At 40.8% G+C, this 13,591-nt stretch overlaps 2 protein-coding genes across 2 annotated transcripts; both read left to right on the top strand.

Annotated features, from left to right (window-relative positions):
- Nucleotides 1-4,973: 4,973 nt before the first annotated feature.
- On the top strand, nucleotides 4,974-5,528 carry MELLADRAFT_109914 (uncharacterized protein; the record flags this gene model as incomplete). Its single annotated transcript, XM_007414059.1, has 1 exon — nucleotides 4,974-5,528. One exon carries the CDS (start codon nucleotides 4,974-4,976, stop codon nucleotides 5,526-5,528), a length of 555 nt encoding a protein of 184 aa, XP_007414121.1.
- Nucleotides 5,529-7,060: 1,532 nt separating this feature from the next.
- Nucleotides 7,061-8,510, top strand: MELLADRAFT_66143 (uncharacterized protein; the record flags this gene model as incomplete). Its single annotated transcript, XM_007414060.1, has 5 exons — nucleotides 7,061-7,281; nucleotides 7,372-7,709; nucleotides 7,776-7,924; nucleotides 8,081-8,153; nucleotides 8,221-8,510. 5 exons carry the CDS (start codon nucleotides 7,061-7,063, stop codon nucleotides 8,508-8,510), a joined length of 1,071 nt encoding a protein of 356 aa, XP_007414122.1.
- Between the last annotated feature and the right edge of the window lie 5,081 nt (nucleotides 8,511-13,591).

The raw sequence follows: 13,591 nt of genomic DNA, 5'->3' as shown, positions 1-13,591 counted from the left end.
TATAAACTCACCAAACGACTTCTGTTTTGTTCGCTCCTTGCCCATCCTTCTTTAATTTTATTTATCATTTGAACCACAGCTTTCTTCATATCATACTCACTTCAAAGTATGTAGTATCGTTCTTGATGGCAAACATATTCAGCTGTTGATAGACACTTTCTTTGTCCAGTCTGTCTAGATCCTGGAGTTCACAACTCGAACCGAAGTTGAACGAATCTACATATAGCCAATTCTAATGCAACGCTTATCCATTGTAAGAGTCTCATATTCTTGCGCGCCAAAATCCAGTTTCATTCCTCCCAATTCAAAATCTGGATGCTGATAGGGTGAGTATCTGTGGTGGTTGCAGGGACAACCCGCTTGAAAGGTTTGAATATGTTTTGTTTTGTTTCCTTTCAACAACAGATCGACCGACCTCACATCAGCAATTTTGGCTTGTCAATAACCCTGTTCCGGCACAGATTGGCCAGCATAGGTCTAGTCGCTTGACTGGTGCAAGCGACGAAGACGTTTGTGGCCTCTTGATTGATCAAGCTGGTGTTGCAAATCATGAGGTCGAAAAACTGGCCAGCAAAGGTCTAGTCGCTTGACTGGTGCAAACGACGAAGACCTTTGTGGCTTCTTGATTGGTCAAACTGGTGTTGCCAATCATGAGGTCGAAAAACTGGTCAGCAAAGGTCCAGTCGCTTGACTGGTGCAAGCGACGAAGACCTTTGTGGCTTCTTGATTGGTCAACCTGGTGTGGTCAATCATGAGGTCGGTGACGATTGATGTCTACTCTCTTTGAGACTCAACAACCACCTTACGCTCTAGTCAAATCAACTCAAACTGAACACTAGATTCGACAATCAATCCACAAGATTTAACCTTGTGGAAACATTTATTCTCTACACTCTATGGACGGACTTGTGGAGTAAGTCATGATTCTTTACAAGTTTATTATTTAAAAACAAAGTCACTGGGATTAAAAACCTTGAATTCAATTTGAATAGGAAATTGGCTCCCTTTTACTTACAAGGGGACGTATACTATCATTAAGTTTGGTGAAATTATACTTACTAACTTCGCATTCGATCCAATCAGCACTTATCCCCTTATTCCAACAAAAGTCGGTCGGTTCCCTCTCGAATCCATTCTTGAAGACAGACTTTGATTCTGACAAAAAAAAGTTACTTTATTTTGTTATATCATGGTTGTGTTTGTCATTCAGAAACTTATGTGCAAGCGCGTCAACTGTTGGCTAGAATTTGATTTGAAAATCAATTACAATTGTTGATGAATTGGTTAGTATTGAATCAAGTTCATTTGATAAATTTGTTTTAGAAAACGTAAAGATCGTAATTGGTCAACTCATCGCTTCACTTTTATCCAATACGAATTCCAATTCAAATTCAATAATATCGGATTAAAAATCACATGATCAATAGGTGAAAAGCAAAAGTTTGAAAAGTTAGTCTTCCAATTTATTTCATGAACTAAATGGTTCTTTAGTCTAAATTGATCTTTCCACTTTTGTTATTTGTTTCGGGGGTTTTCTTCTTTGATGTTTGATTGGCTGTTCATTTCTAAGAGATTCATATCATTCGATCCAACGTCTTAAACTTACTATCTGAATGTATCTTGAAACATTCTCAACCTTCACACTCAATTGCATCACCTAGACTTAGAACTCGCATTGGAAAAACGTCAGTACCCCATCTTCCTTATCTCTATATCTCCTTCAACTACAAGATTCAATCAACTTATGTTCTTTCTTTCCATTGACATAAATGACCAGCGATATTCAAGGTATATCAACACCTAACGATTTGAGAGCCGCAAAAGAACATGTAGTAGATACAGTGGTGGTAGATTTGATGAAATATGTGACTTTGATCTTGTAAGTTGACGTTGGTTTTTAACAGTTGACTAATTATGAGATAATCAAAGCCTAATCAAGGCGAAAATGCTTACTATGTTCAGAAAAAAAACAAGATGAAAATTGAGAGGACTTGATCTTAGATAGATTCATTACCTTCAGCAAAACCATCTAAGTAAGAAGTTAGGAAGAAAAATTTTCAAACTAGTATCTGATAACTGGTATTCAAATCCCTTTGTTTTTTTGTCCTCTTAGTCCAAATTCTCCATCCTGAATGGCTGTTATCTTTGATTTGTGTTGTAATTCTATTTCTCGCTTTCTAATTTTGATAAATTACATTTATCTTCAATAATTAAAAAAGGCATCAAATACTGTTTTTTAAAAACACGAAGAAAAACTTTTCTGGTTTGAAAAACATTTCTGGTTTGAAAAGTTTGTCAAAAACTTTGTTAAAAGACTTTTTTGAGGTTTTTTACAAAAGTGTGCAACTTTCATTCAAATTTTAATAAACTAGATTTATCTTCAATAATGAAGTTATACTATCTGAAGACCTTGTGAGGCATAATCCAAATTCAATAGTACTATGACTCACTTTGGGATTGTGGAAGTAGAAGTGATCTTAGTCAGTCATAGGGGTCTTCACATATTGATGACGACGGTTTTTGTAGATGGAAACAATTTGGATTTGTTCCATCTTTGTATCATGTAAAACCTTTGATGTTGTTGCACGTGTATCTATTGATATGTTCTTCAGATTGATATGTTCTTTAGATAGTATATATACCCTAGAATTCTGTTCTAATCCGTTGAAATCTATGCATCTAATACTATTGCTGCATAGAATCTTTATACCACCCTTAATGTGATCATTGTGACTGATTAACTTTTGTGTTTCTCAAAGTTTAAATTAATATAAATGCTTCGATTGCAGTGGAACATGATTGACATTTGAATGAGAAAGTTAGGACAGTGATGTGGAAGAAACTTTGATCATAACCTGGGTGTAATTAATACTGGGGCCTTCTTGCATGAGCGCTTTGATGGGCTCATAGAAGGAGGGGTTCTAATCGGACTAAAATAACTCATGAACATTGAAATCAATCGTAAAAAGATGGAATAACCTATCTCCAACGCATGCAAACGCCCGGGAATGAGTGGAAAACTTTGAGAGGAATAATTCAAGTCATCAATCTGTTCATGAGGTATTTTCTAAGTTTGACAGGAAACATGCAACCAACCAAACAATAAATGTTTGACTTGTAATGATCAACAACAGTTCAACTAATGATGTTCACCAACATCATTTACTCCGATCAGCAAGTTTTGCTAACTTCAAGAAGTGAGCCTTTCTTGATTGAGAATGATCCCAACTTGTTTATTATTAACCGCAATACCACTCATTCATAAATCACGTCAGGCAATCCACTTATCAAATAATAACCTCGAGGAAGTCACCTATCAAATCCCGCATCGAAGAACACCAACAATCAACACACGTTGGTGTAAGGAAGGGCTTGTGCAAAAAGCACGAGACCATTCAACCATCAAATCATATCACTTTAAATGCTCCTCTGAGCATCCATCCTTTCTTCCGACTGACTCTGACTCACCCGCATGAAACAGCACCAACAACCGACACGTGCAGTAAGAAGGGTTTGAGCAAGGACTGGAGCAATATCCACGAGGCCATTCAATCATGATTCAGATCACTTTAGATGCTTCTCTGATGAGCACTCATCCTTTCGCTTTTGACTTACTCTGACTCAATGATCAAACTGTTTAGGTCGGCCAAAGTTCCTTTGGCCATCAAGTACTTTATTCTTCCGGTGCAGTGTTCTCCAATGTGATCTGACGCATATTCATCAAGTGTCGAATTAGGCAGGTTATAATAATTATCCAATAGCATCGCCGAGACCTCACACTTATATTAATTATTCAATAGCATCTCGCCAAGACGAATAACACACCAACACTCGTAGCAAGAATCATTGAATATTATCACTTACAATATTAGCACTTCAACTCCACTGACGAGCGAAATGCCCACTTATTAATTATTCAATAGCATCTCGCCTATCCAATAGCATCGCCGAGACCTCACACTTATATTAATTATTCAATAGCATCTCGCCCAGACGAATAACACACCAACACTCGTAGCAAGAATCATTGAATATTATCACTTACAATATTAGCATTTCAACTCTCCTGACGAGCGAAAAGCCCACTTAATAATTATTCGATACCATCTCGCCCAGACGAATAACACACCAACACTCGTAGCAAGAATCATTGAATATTATCACTTACAATATTAGCATTTCAACTCTCCTGACGAGCGAAAAGCCCACTTAATAATTATTCGATACCATCTCGCCCAGACGAATAACACACCAACACTCGTAGCAAGAATCATTGAATATTATCACTTACAATATTAGCATTTCAACTCTCCTGACGAGCGAAAAGCCCACTTATTAATTATTCAATAGCATCTTGCCAAGACGAATAACACACCAACACTTGTAGCAAGAATCATGAAATCATATCAATTACAATATTACCTGCCCAACTCCAACTTTGAGCGAAAAGCCCCACACCGTTGAGTAAAAAGCCCCACCTAGTTATGCTCATCAGACTCTTTCGATTACACCACATGGACATCATTCTTGCATTCAAATCGAATCAATTGGTCTTACTTATCGTGACCAATAAGTAAGACCAATTGATTCGAGGCCAACACTGTTCTCATAGCGTGCATGCATGGTGAGTTGAGTGTAGATAGTTTTATAGATGGAGTAATTTTTATTGACTGACCCAGCAAACGCAACACCTTTCTTCAAAAAAAACTTATGTATGTCATAAAGACAATAATCGCTTGCGAGTTCCTGTGTTCATTATCCGGCGCATTCTGATCCGCCTGGCCCTACGTGTATCAAGACATCACGGATCCCGGTGCTTTTCAAATCTGGTGGCCGACACGTAATTAAGATGTTATCCAATTCACTGAGGTAGGTCAACTTTCCAAAGAATTTTTGACTTACCTAAACACATTGATATACTCGCCATTGCTAAATCAAATACTGACCTTCGATTTAATTGCTTCATCATCATCATGGCTCCCCTTCGCATCATTCACGGCTTGAAAAGTCGGTCGAAACAGCCTAAGGCTGTGACACCTCGACAACAAGAGCTAGTCAAACAACTTAAACGAGATCTTGAACGCTCTGAAAAGGCCAATGCCAAATTGCAGGAAAGACTGGCTCAGCGAGCCAGATATCACTCACCTCCACCCGGTTACGACGGGCCTAACCCAGACGATATACCAGGACCTCCCCAATTTGATGACCAAGCAGGATCCGATAATGAAGACAAACGCGAAGGAGACTATGTGATAGACCCTGATCATTTCATGCCCTGGCAAGAGGCCAATCATGCTAATGACGCTGTACTCGCTGGTTTACGACGTGAACAACATCTCGGCAATCGTCTGAAACACGAGACTCGATGGGCATGGCAATATGCAATCATGCTACCCACCTTCCTCCGGTGTCGTCTGGAGACTTCCAACTGGGGTAACCCAAGGAGATGGAATCATGACTTTTGGGGGCCATGCAACTGTCCCAAAAAGACAGAGCGTGATGTCGACCTGGTAGATGTACTGAGTTAGTTCAATACCCGCCTTTCCAAAGTAATAAATGACTGACTTGAAATGAATTCCATGTATCAGGTAGAGAACGCGTCAAGATATCTTTCTGTAGCCGGTGTGACCCGTCTGATATGGTCCGGCTGTTGCTTATGGGCTATATTGGTGCGTCACCAGTGCGTCCCCAAACGGTGTTCTCTGTCAGACTGCTGGTGCTTCATCATGCAATGTGGCTGCAATGTGCGGTACCCACCAAAGGCTTCTGCGAGGGGTTGGATGACTTCCTGGACTCGTTCAGCCCACTGATACTGACATCGAAGAGTCTACAAGTAAGTCATCAGCGACCATCCAAACCTCCCAGTTAAAGATAGTGAGTACTGATGTTTCTACCCAGCCTAGAGATTGGCGCGAGCCATTCACACAGGCAGTAGACGCATACCGGGCCATTCTTCTCCAAATCCAAACGCTTGAGATTCAAAAGCTGAAACTTTCCGATCTTGGAGTCCTCGCCACCAACTGCCCAAAGTGTTTTGGGCCTCCAGTCGGTGTTACCAGGCCCGAGGAACCTGACGTGGTCATATGTATCGATGGAAATTTCCAGCATCGCCGCCACGCAGCTGCTAGTGTAGAAATCCCTGGGTCTCAGCCTGCTCGACCTGATATCTTCTTGAATTCGAGTGCAGTCAACAACATGGCTCGCGTAGTGAATGTCACAAAACCAAAGGATGATGAAGTGGTTAGTCACTTTGTAACCCTCTTTACGATCTCGAACTCAATTGCCATTATGAAAACAGGATCAGTGTACTGAAGCACACACAACAGCAGATGATACCAGAGGCAAAAGCTACTTCAAATCAATGGATGAGTCGGGCTTGCTTGGCATGGCGTGTCGCCATGATCATGTATTGAAATACATCAACCTGATTCAGAGTGGCGAGAAGTATAGTATTTCATTACCTGCAATTGTATCGTAACTTACTAATTCATATGTTTGTACTTTGTAGAATTCATTATCCGCTGGCTATGATAAAGTGGCTACTTGATCTTCTATCTAGAAACCGGGATCACTCCAATAAAGTTGGTATTCTATACGACATTGGGTGCAATCTGGATAAATCAATAAAGAAGGTATGTCCACAGTGGTCCAACAGGCTGATTATCTTGACATCAGGCCGACATACTTCAATGTTTTGGCGGAGCGTCAAAGAGGGAATTATTTCCTGAAGAGCGACTAGCGAATCGATTGAAGATTGGCACCGCTTTATTTCATTCTTATGCACATAGCTGGGGGTGTCAGCTGGAGTATAACCCTCGCTTCATAGCGGGGTGGGGTAAGTCTAATGGCGAAGGTCTTGAAAGGGTGTGGTTCAAGAACTCCAAGTTGATCAAGCCAAATCGGTATGCGACAAAACAGCGGCGCTTAGTAAGTCTTGATCTATGGACGTCACATCAAAATATCATGCAAAGAGACCGAGCTGGTGCGATTATATCCCTTCACAAAAGGAGTATTTGAAACAGTCTGACCCCATTACCTCTCAAAACATCTAGTATCGTACATGGTAACACAAACCGCAAAGTATAAGGCTGAGCTTATTCTTGCACAGTTGACGTTGGAAAGGCTTGTCCAGGTTGATGAAACTCATACCAAACAATATTTCGAGGTCCAGTGGAATCGGCAGCAGGAGATGCAACTGAGAGCCATCAGTGTGAGAGTTAAAGAGAAACGCGAAAGACTTAAGGTGATGTTACAGTTAGAGGAGAATATGATTGAGGCTCGGTAAGTAATATCCATCATCAAAAACTGACTGTATCAATATCAAGATGACAGCTTGACCATGCGTCCACTATTTTTCTAATGTAAGTTTAGTCAGAAGATGGCGGAGCTTGATGCCATCCACGCTCCAATCAGGACGCAACAACAACGTGATGACCTGCTGAATCTGCCGACATCTCTGGCGAATTTGGAGATCAAGATTCAAGACCTTGCAGAAGAATTGGGGAACACTCAGCTTGTGAATGCCCGTCGGGGTGATGGTTTGTATGCTTTGTTTATATGTACTTTGGACTCTGGCATTGATATTGTTTGTTATGGCTGTTTAGATGCACAAATTAAGGCAGTTCTCGCTGTGCAGGTGGCCTTAGCGATGTTGTATGAAGCGAAGTTTGGTGTATTACAGCAAGAAGCTGATGCTGAGATGAGGACTGGTGAGTTTGACCACCTTTTTTAATATAAACTTGAGTTTGTTCCACTGAGTGACCCAAAAACTTCAGGGGCAAAGCAGCAGCCTCGTAATGCTGAGCTCCGGGCCAAGAAACAAGGACTTTTAAGGAAAAAGACTGCGACCTATCTACGACATGCAGCTAAGTATAACAATCGATTCCAACCAGCTCAGAGACTACTCGAACCCACATTCGAGGAGGTGCTTGGAATGGATATCCTCGATCCGTTCTGGAACGAGGGAGCATTGGAACACCCGGATGAGCCATGGGCTAGTTGCCAGAGAACCAAAGAAGGAATCTTGGCGTTTCGTAGCGAGAGATCATGTGAAGAGGAATTGCGAACTTTGGGGCGCGAGGTGAGACAGCTTATGCTGTGGGGGCTTGACTATCAAGCCCGAGTTATTGGAGCAAAGCCAAACGCTGCTGAAAGTGAGCATTTGATTCCCTTACCCTTAATGCCCTATGAACATTATTGACATGAGTTCTTGATCTCCAGGTAACAATCGTCTTGTCGAATGGGAGTCTCTGTACAGCGGACTGGCAAAACGCACCTGTTGGCTCTGGAAGCGATGGGATCACCATGGGGTGGTGGAAGTATTGCATTCAACCTCTCAATTCGTGGAGGGTAGTGATGAGCTGGATGTCAATTTAAGACAGCAGTGGGCTGATATGGTAGTTCATACAAGGGCCCAGTGGGAAGTCATACTTGGGGCGGGTATTTATGTTGTAGAGGAGGAAAACAACGTGGAGGATTTTGATGAGGAGGATTTTGATGAGTATTATTGATTAAATATCTGATTTCTGTGTCACATTTGTAATGTTCAGTATCTTTTCTTTCCGAGTTTGGTCTTGTACTTTGAAATGAATGAGGGCAAGTTCTCATCATTGAATAAAAGCTCACAATCAAAGATCTTTCATTCTTCAACACTATGATCTATCTATTTAAGTGGAAGACTGTAAGCTCTAGATATTTTGTTAGTATTTATTATCAATAAGGGTACTCAAAGTAAGTATGTACGTGTACATACTTTTTGCTATATACTTTTTTTGGCGGGGAAGGCGAGGCCAAAAGTATATTTTTTTTCTTTGTCCCCGCCAAAAAAAGTATGTAGCGAAAAGTATGTAGCGCTACATACTTTGCTTTGAGTACCCTTAATAATCAAAGGTTACAATGTTTCATCTATAATCTTTGGAGGACAAAATGACAACTTTTTATTTTAGTATTTTCAACAACAAACAAAATGTTCAAATGGTTTTCATGTATACAATTTTTTTTGGGGAAAGACAAGTTGTTAAATACAAATTTATAAGAACACTTTTGTAAAAAGATACTTCAAAAAAAATTTTGATGTTGATTTTGACAAACTTTTCTATCCAGAAAAGTTTTTATTTAGTTTTTTAAAAAACAGTATTTGATTAATTTGGTCATAATCAATTTTTCATGTATACTATATTGTAATGACAAGTGTTTAACATCCAAAGAATTCATGTTGCCAAGTAAGAAAAGTATTTCAAAAAAAATGATTGGACTTAAAACATTAAGGTAATTTAAAAAACCATTGAAATAAGAGATGTATTTGTAGTACTAACAAATGTCAAGCTATTTTTTTGATGATTGAAAGCATTCAATTTCCAGTTACCAAGTCGGGAAAAAAAACTTATAATTGTCATTAAGACACATTAAGACATTAATCCATATCAATCTATTGTAATAGGAGTTACTCGTTTACGCCTTTTCGACTTGCGTGTAGCATTCTGTTGTTTCAAGATGTTTGCATGTTTTTCAATCATTGGTGCCCACCTGTTCAACCAGGGTGTGGCGACGTCACTGTGCCATCGGCTCCAAAAAGGGCAAAGGTGGGATATCGGAAGGTTTGGAAGCGTATAATCCAGAGTTAGCGAACAAAAATGGTCGTTGTGGAAGGCAAGCACGATCGGTGGGTTTTCGTTTGGTGGTGTCAGGTAGGGAAATGTGAGGAGACAAGAGGCGCCGGGGTGATAATATATAACAGGTCGGTCAAAAGTTGTTGCGATGACACCTCCAAAACCTGGCATGCTCAGCCAGTGTTCTGGCTCGAGCACCACATTTGGTTTGCAGGTACGAAGTGAGGCTAGCACGTCCAATCGGGCCGCATGTAGGTTCGAATCCTGAAATGTGTCCGGATGCTGTTCAAGAGTTGCCTCCATGCTCTGGCGTACATAAAGCCAATCATCTTGTGGTCGGCCAAGTGCTACAGCAATTGCTCAAAAGCCGCAATGACCGTCAGCCTTGACTTCATGGATGTCGCTCACGAATGGTGCAAGCCACGTGTGAATCTTGTATTTTGTCAAAAGGGCTGGGAGTGTAGGGTTAGTCGGGGGCTTCAGCGTAAGGGCACATTGACGAGTTTGCCGTCGTGTGATAATTTGATTGATGGGAGGAATGCGTTTGAGATGTGCGGTAGAACTAGAGGCAATAGGGGAGGTGATACTCGATTTCTGAGATTTGGGTTCAAGGTCAGGTCAGGTCAGTTCAGGTCAAGTCAGGTGTCACGTACTTTTATCTAACTTGTATGGATCTGTTTGCTTACCTCTGTTTCCTCTGTTTCATATGTGAGTGATTCGTTAGTAGTTTTGATTGGCGAATCTTGGTCATCTGCATTAATTTCTTGTGGTTGGGGTGGTTTGACTGGGGAGGGCGGAATTAGATCCATGGCAACTTGAATGTGAGAGTTTTCCTGCGAGTCCGATTCGTGGTCGGAGAGAGGCACTATGAATGAGTCAAACATTTGATCAATATGCGAAAATTGTGACAAGTCAGCACACGTGCTATTTGCTAGATCAATGTCATGGTTATCTGTCTGTATATGGACTGACAGTTAATTCTTCTTGCAATGTATGATCTTGCCCCATTGAAGGCAACTCGTGTTTTTGATGAATTTCAGCTTGTTGATGTTGATTGTCTTTCATATCGGAGCTGGGGTGCGTTTGACTTGCATCTTCGTTGAGGATGCTTTCGATTTGTTGGATTTTTTTCTGCCTGGTGGTTGGAGACGTAGCTTCAAGTCGGGCTATAATGCTTTGGAGGGTGGTGGTGTTATGACTTTGAGGTGATTCTGAAGAGTTAAGAACTTGACAAGTAAGTTTGGTGGATTTATGGACATATGTTGGGTGGGTATCATGAGATGTTGTATCGACTGGTTCAGAGGCAGATATCAGGGTCTCGAGAGTAGGTATAGGTAGGGTCTGGGATTCGCTTTCAGGCTTTTCTGATATCTTCTTTGGTTGTCTCTTTCTTGGTTTGATGGTGAAATCGGGTGGATGATTGTGGCCGAGGTGAACATGGATCAGAAGCCATGACTTCTTTTCATGGTTGACTCGAGCTGTGAGCTTGAAGTTGCATCCGATTCGTAATGATCTGCTGGGTCGGCTGCGTCCTTCACTGACAGGCGGATAGCCACCTCGATGGCAATGATAATGGCAGATTAAGCCGGTTGATGAGTTACCTTTTCGAATATTGTAGCCGTGCTTGTGAGCACCAAAAGCTTGGACGTAGTTGTCCATCTCGTCACGTTCTCCGTCAGTCGTGATGATCTCGGTCTCGGGGGGTGCTGGTAAGATGTATTCGGTAGGAGGTGAGGCTGGGATTGCTGGAGGAGGGGTATTTTTTTGGGGGTCGGGAGGGAGTTCCATTTCAAGGCAACGGTGCGGTTTGGGAGAGTTGAGGTGGTGAGAAAGAACGTTTGGGGTGACCCACGAGTTCGAGGTGGTGATAAAGTTATGTAGATGATTTGTGCAGTAGGGTTAGGAGGTGAGAAGGTGATACTTGTCTGTTGAGCCGTAAGAATCAATGTTCAGGTCGTGACATAGGAGCTGAGGTTGTAGGAGTTATTAAATCACAATAAGAGATGGTAACATTACATACTGTGTGATGGAAAATATGATGAGGTGGTGATAGTACATGTAGTGGTGGTGAAATACGAGCTGAGGTGGTGAGACTGGTGAAATCTGGGTCTAAGCTGGTAGGAAATTTTATACAAGTGATGACTTATCAGCTTAGCTGGTGAGATGTTTCACCTTTTGCATTGTGGTGGTGAGATTATCTGTAAAGGTTGTAATATATATTGATGGTGGCAAGGGCACTACCTTGATGGTATGGGGACTTAGAGGGATTTCGAATTTGGCCTAGCGGCAAATACTCAGCTAGAGATTTCTAAAGCCAGGTTTTTGGACTACATGGGTTGATAGCAGGTACATATTCAACCAATACAGTCGGAGGTTTTAACTACGTACAGGTGCCTCAATGTGAGCATCAATTTTTGCCCCTGTTGTTGCTTTTTGCTTGACACTAGCAAACATGGTCTGGTAACTCTCTGCATTTTGGCCAAGCCATTAAAACTGTGGTAAAGATGGACTCTGTTGCACTTAGAAAGGGGGGACCTTGGACCACATCAGGCTTTACATGACCAGATACTTCAGAAAGTCAAGAGATAAAGTTGAGGGAAACACTGTAGATAAGTTGATTTGGGAGTTTGAAAAAAAGTTTGGTGATTTATTGTACAATCTTAAGTGATATTTGGTTGCTTTGTGTTTTAGCTCTGATATTTGCACCAGATAGCACACTGAGAGTTCAAAATGACTGGTAGCATGTTGTGTTCATGTATTTGTGAAATCTGTTAAAAGACAATCAAGACTGCAGTGTTGAAATGTAGTTTGGTTTGGTGCAAAGTGCTTTAGATATGTTTTTTGTTCTTAGAATTGTTTTTGTTTCTCAATAAGTTTGATGTACATCAATCCCAACATGTTTTCTCAATTTGTCTTATATGTAGTTGACTGTGTTTCTCGACTTTGTCTCTCTTTCCTTATCTTTTGGAAAGAGAGTAAGTCTTTCACTTAAAATACATGTTTCAACATCATACTGATATCACTCAATGAACATGTTAGAACTTTCCTTAGATCAAATCTCATAATCTTTTGAGTTTACTTATTGTTTCTCATTTTATCTTTACCCTCCAAACCTTTGGGTATAGATTTATATTGTTATCTTGTTACGTTTCATTAGTCTGACTTGTTTCACTTATTTATTCTAGGTTAGCAAAGGTCTGCATACCTGAGCTTGTTGGAGAAGAGTGCTGATACGCTGCACTACATTTATAGGTTTTACGGTCTTCTTAGCCATCTACAAAATCAAATCTTGCAGAGTGGTTGCAGCAACCCACAAGTGCAATACAATGCTGGGACTTTTTTTGTGAAGCGACAGTTAGACTGTATGAGAATATTGCTGATATATGGCTGTCAGGATATGCCCAAATTCCGGCTACATGCACTGTGTGCACAGACACTGTGGATGAAATTGCCCTGAATATATGTATATCTTGGTTTATTGTATACAGCTGGGACTTTCTCAAAGGAATCAGTCTACCCACATGACAAATATTGAAGAAAATCAGCAAATGACAAGATGAGAAATTCAACAAAAGAGCTTACAGAGAGCAGATGGAAAACATTTTCACAACAGGAGTATTGAGGCAACAAATATCAGCTATATTGAGATGGGGAAAGAAACAGGAGAGATTTTACTTCAGGACACTTTTTCAAGACAGAAGTAAAAGACTGAACATATGTAAGACAAAGAATGAAGAGAGACAGTTTGTAAACCTCATACCTCCATGAGGTAGCAGCCCATACATCAGCCCCCTCAATCATACAAATACTCTGAAAGTGGACCTTGCCTAGTCTAGTCTAAAAAATTGCATTCAACTGCCATGCACTACCTACATATTATTGCAGAAGATTTGAACAGCACACATTTACTTGACCTTGACCAGTAATCCGGCGCGTGTATGGTGGCTGCCATCATGCCCCTGGTAATTCAGAAAACTGGCTAT

This window comes from Melampsora larici-populina, assembly GCF_000204055.1.
Source record: "Melampsora larici-populina 98AG31 unplaced genomic scaffold MELLAscaffold_40, whole genome shotgun sequence".
NCBI lineage: Eukaryota > Fungi > Basidiomycota > Pucciniomycetes > Pucciniales > Melampsoraceae > Melampsora > Melampsora laricis-populina.
Note: the sequence above shows the minus strand (reverse complement) of the source record. Positions and strands in the feature narration are given on the sequence as shown.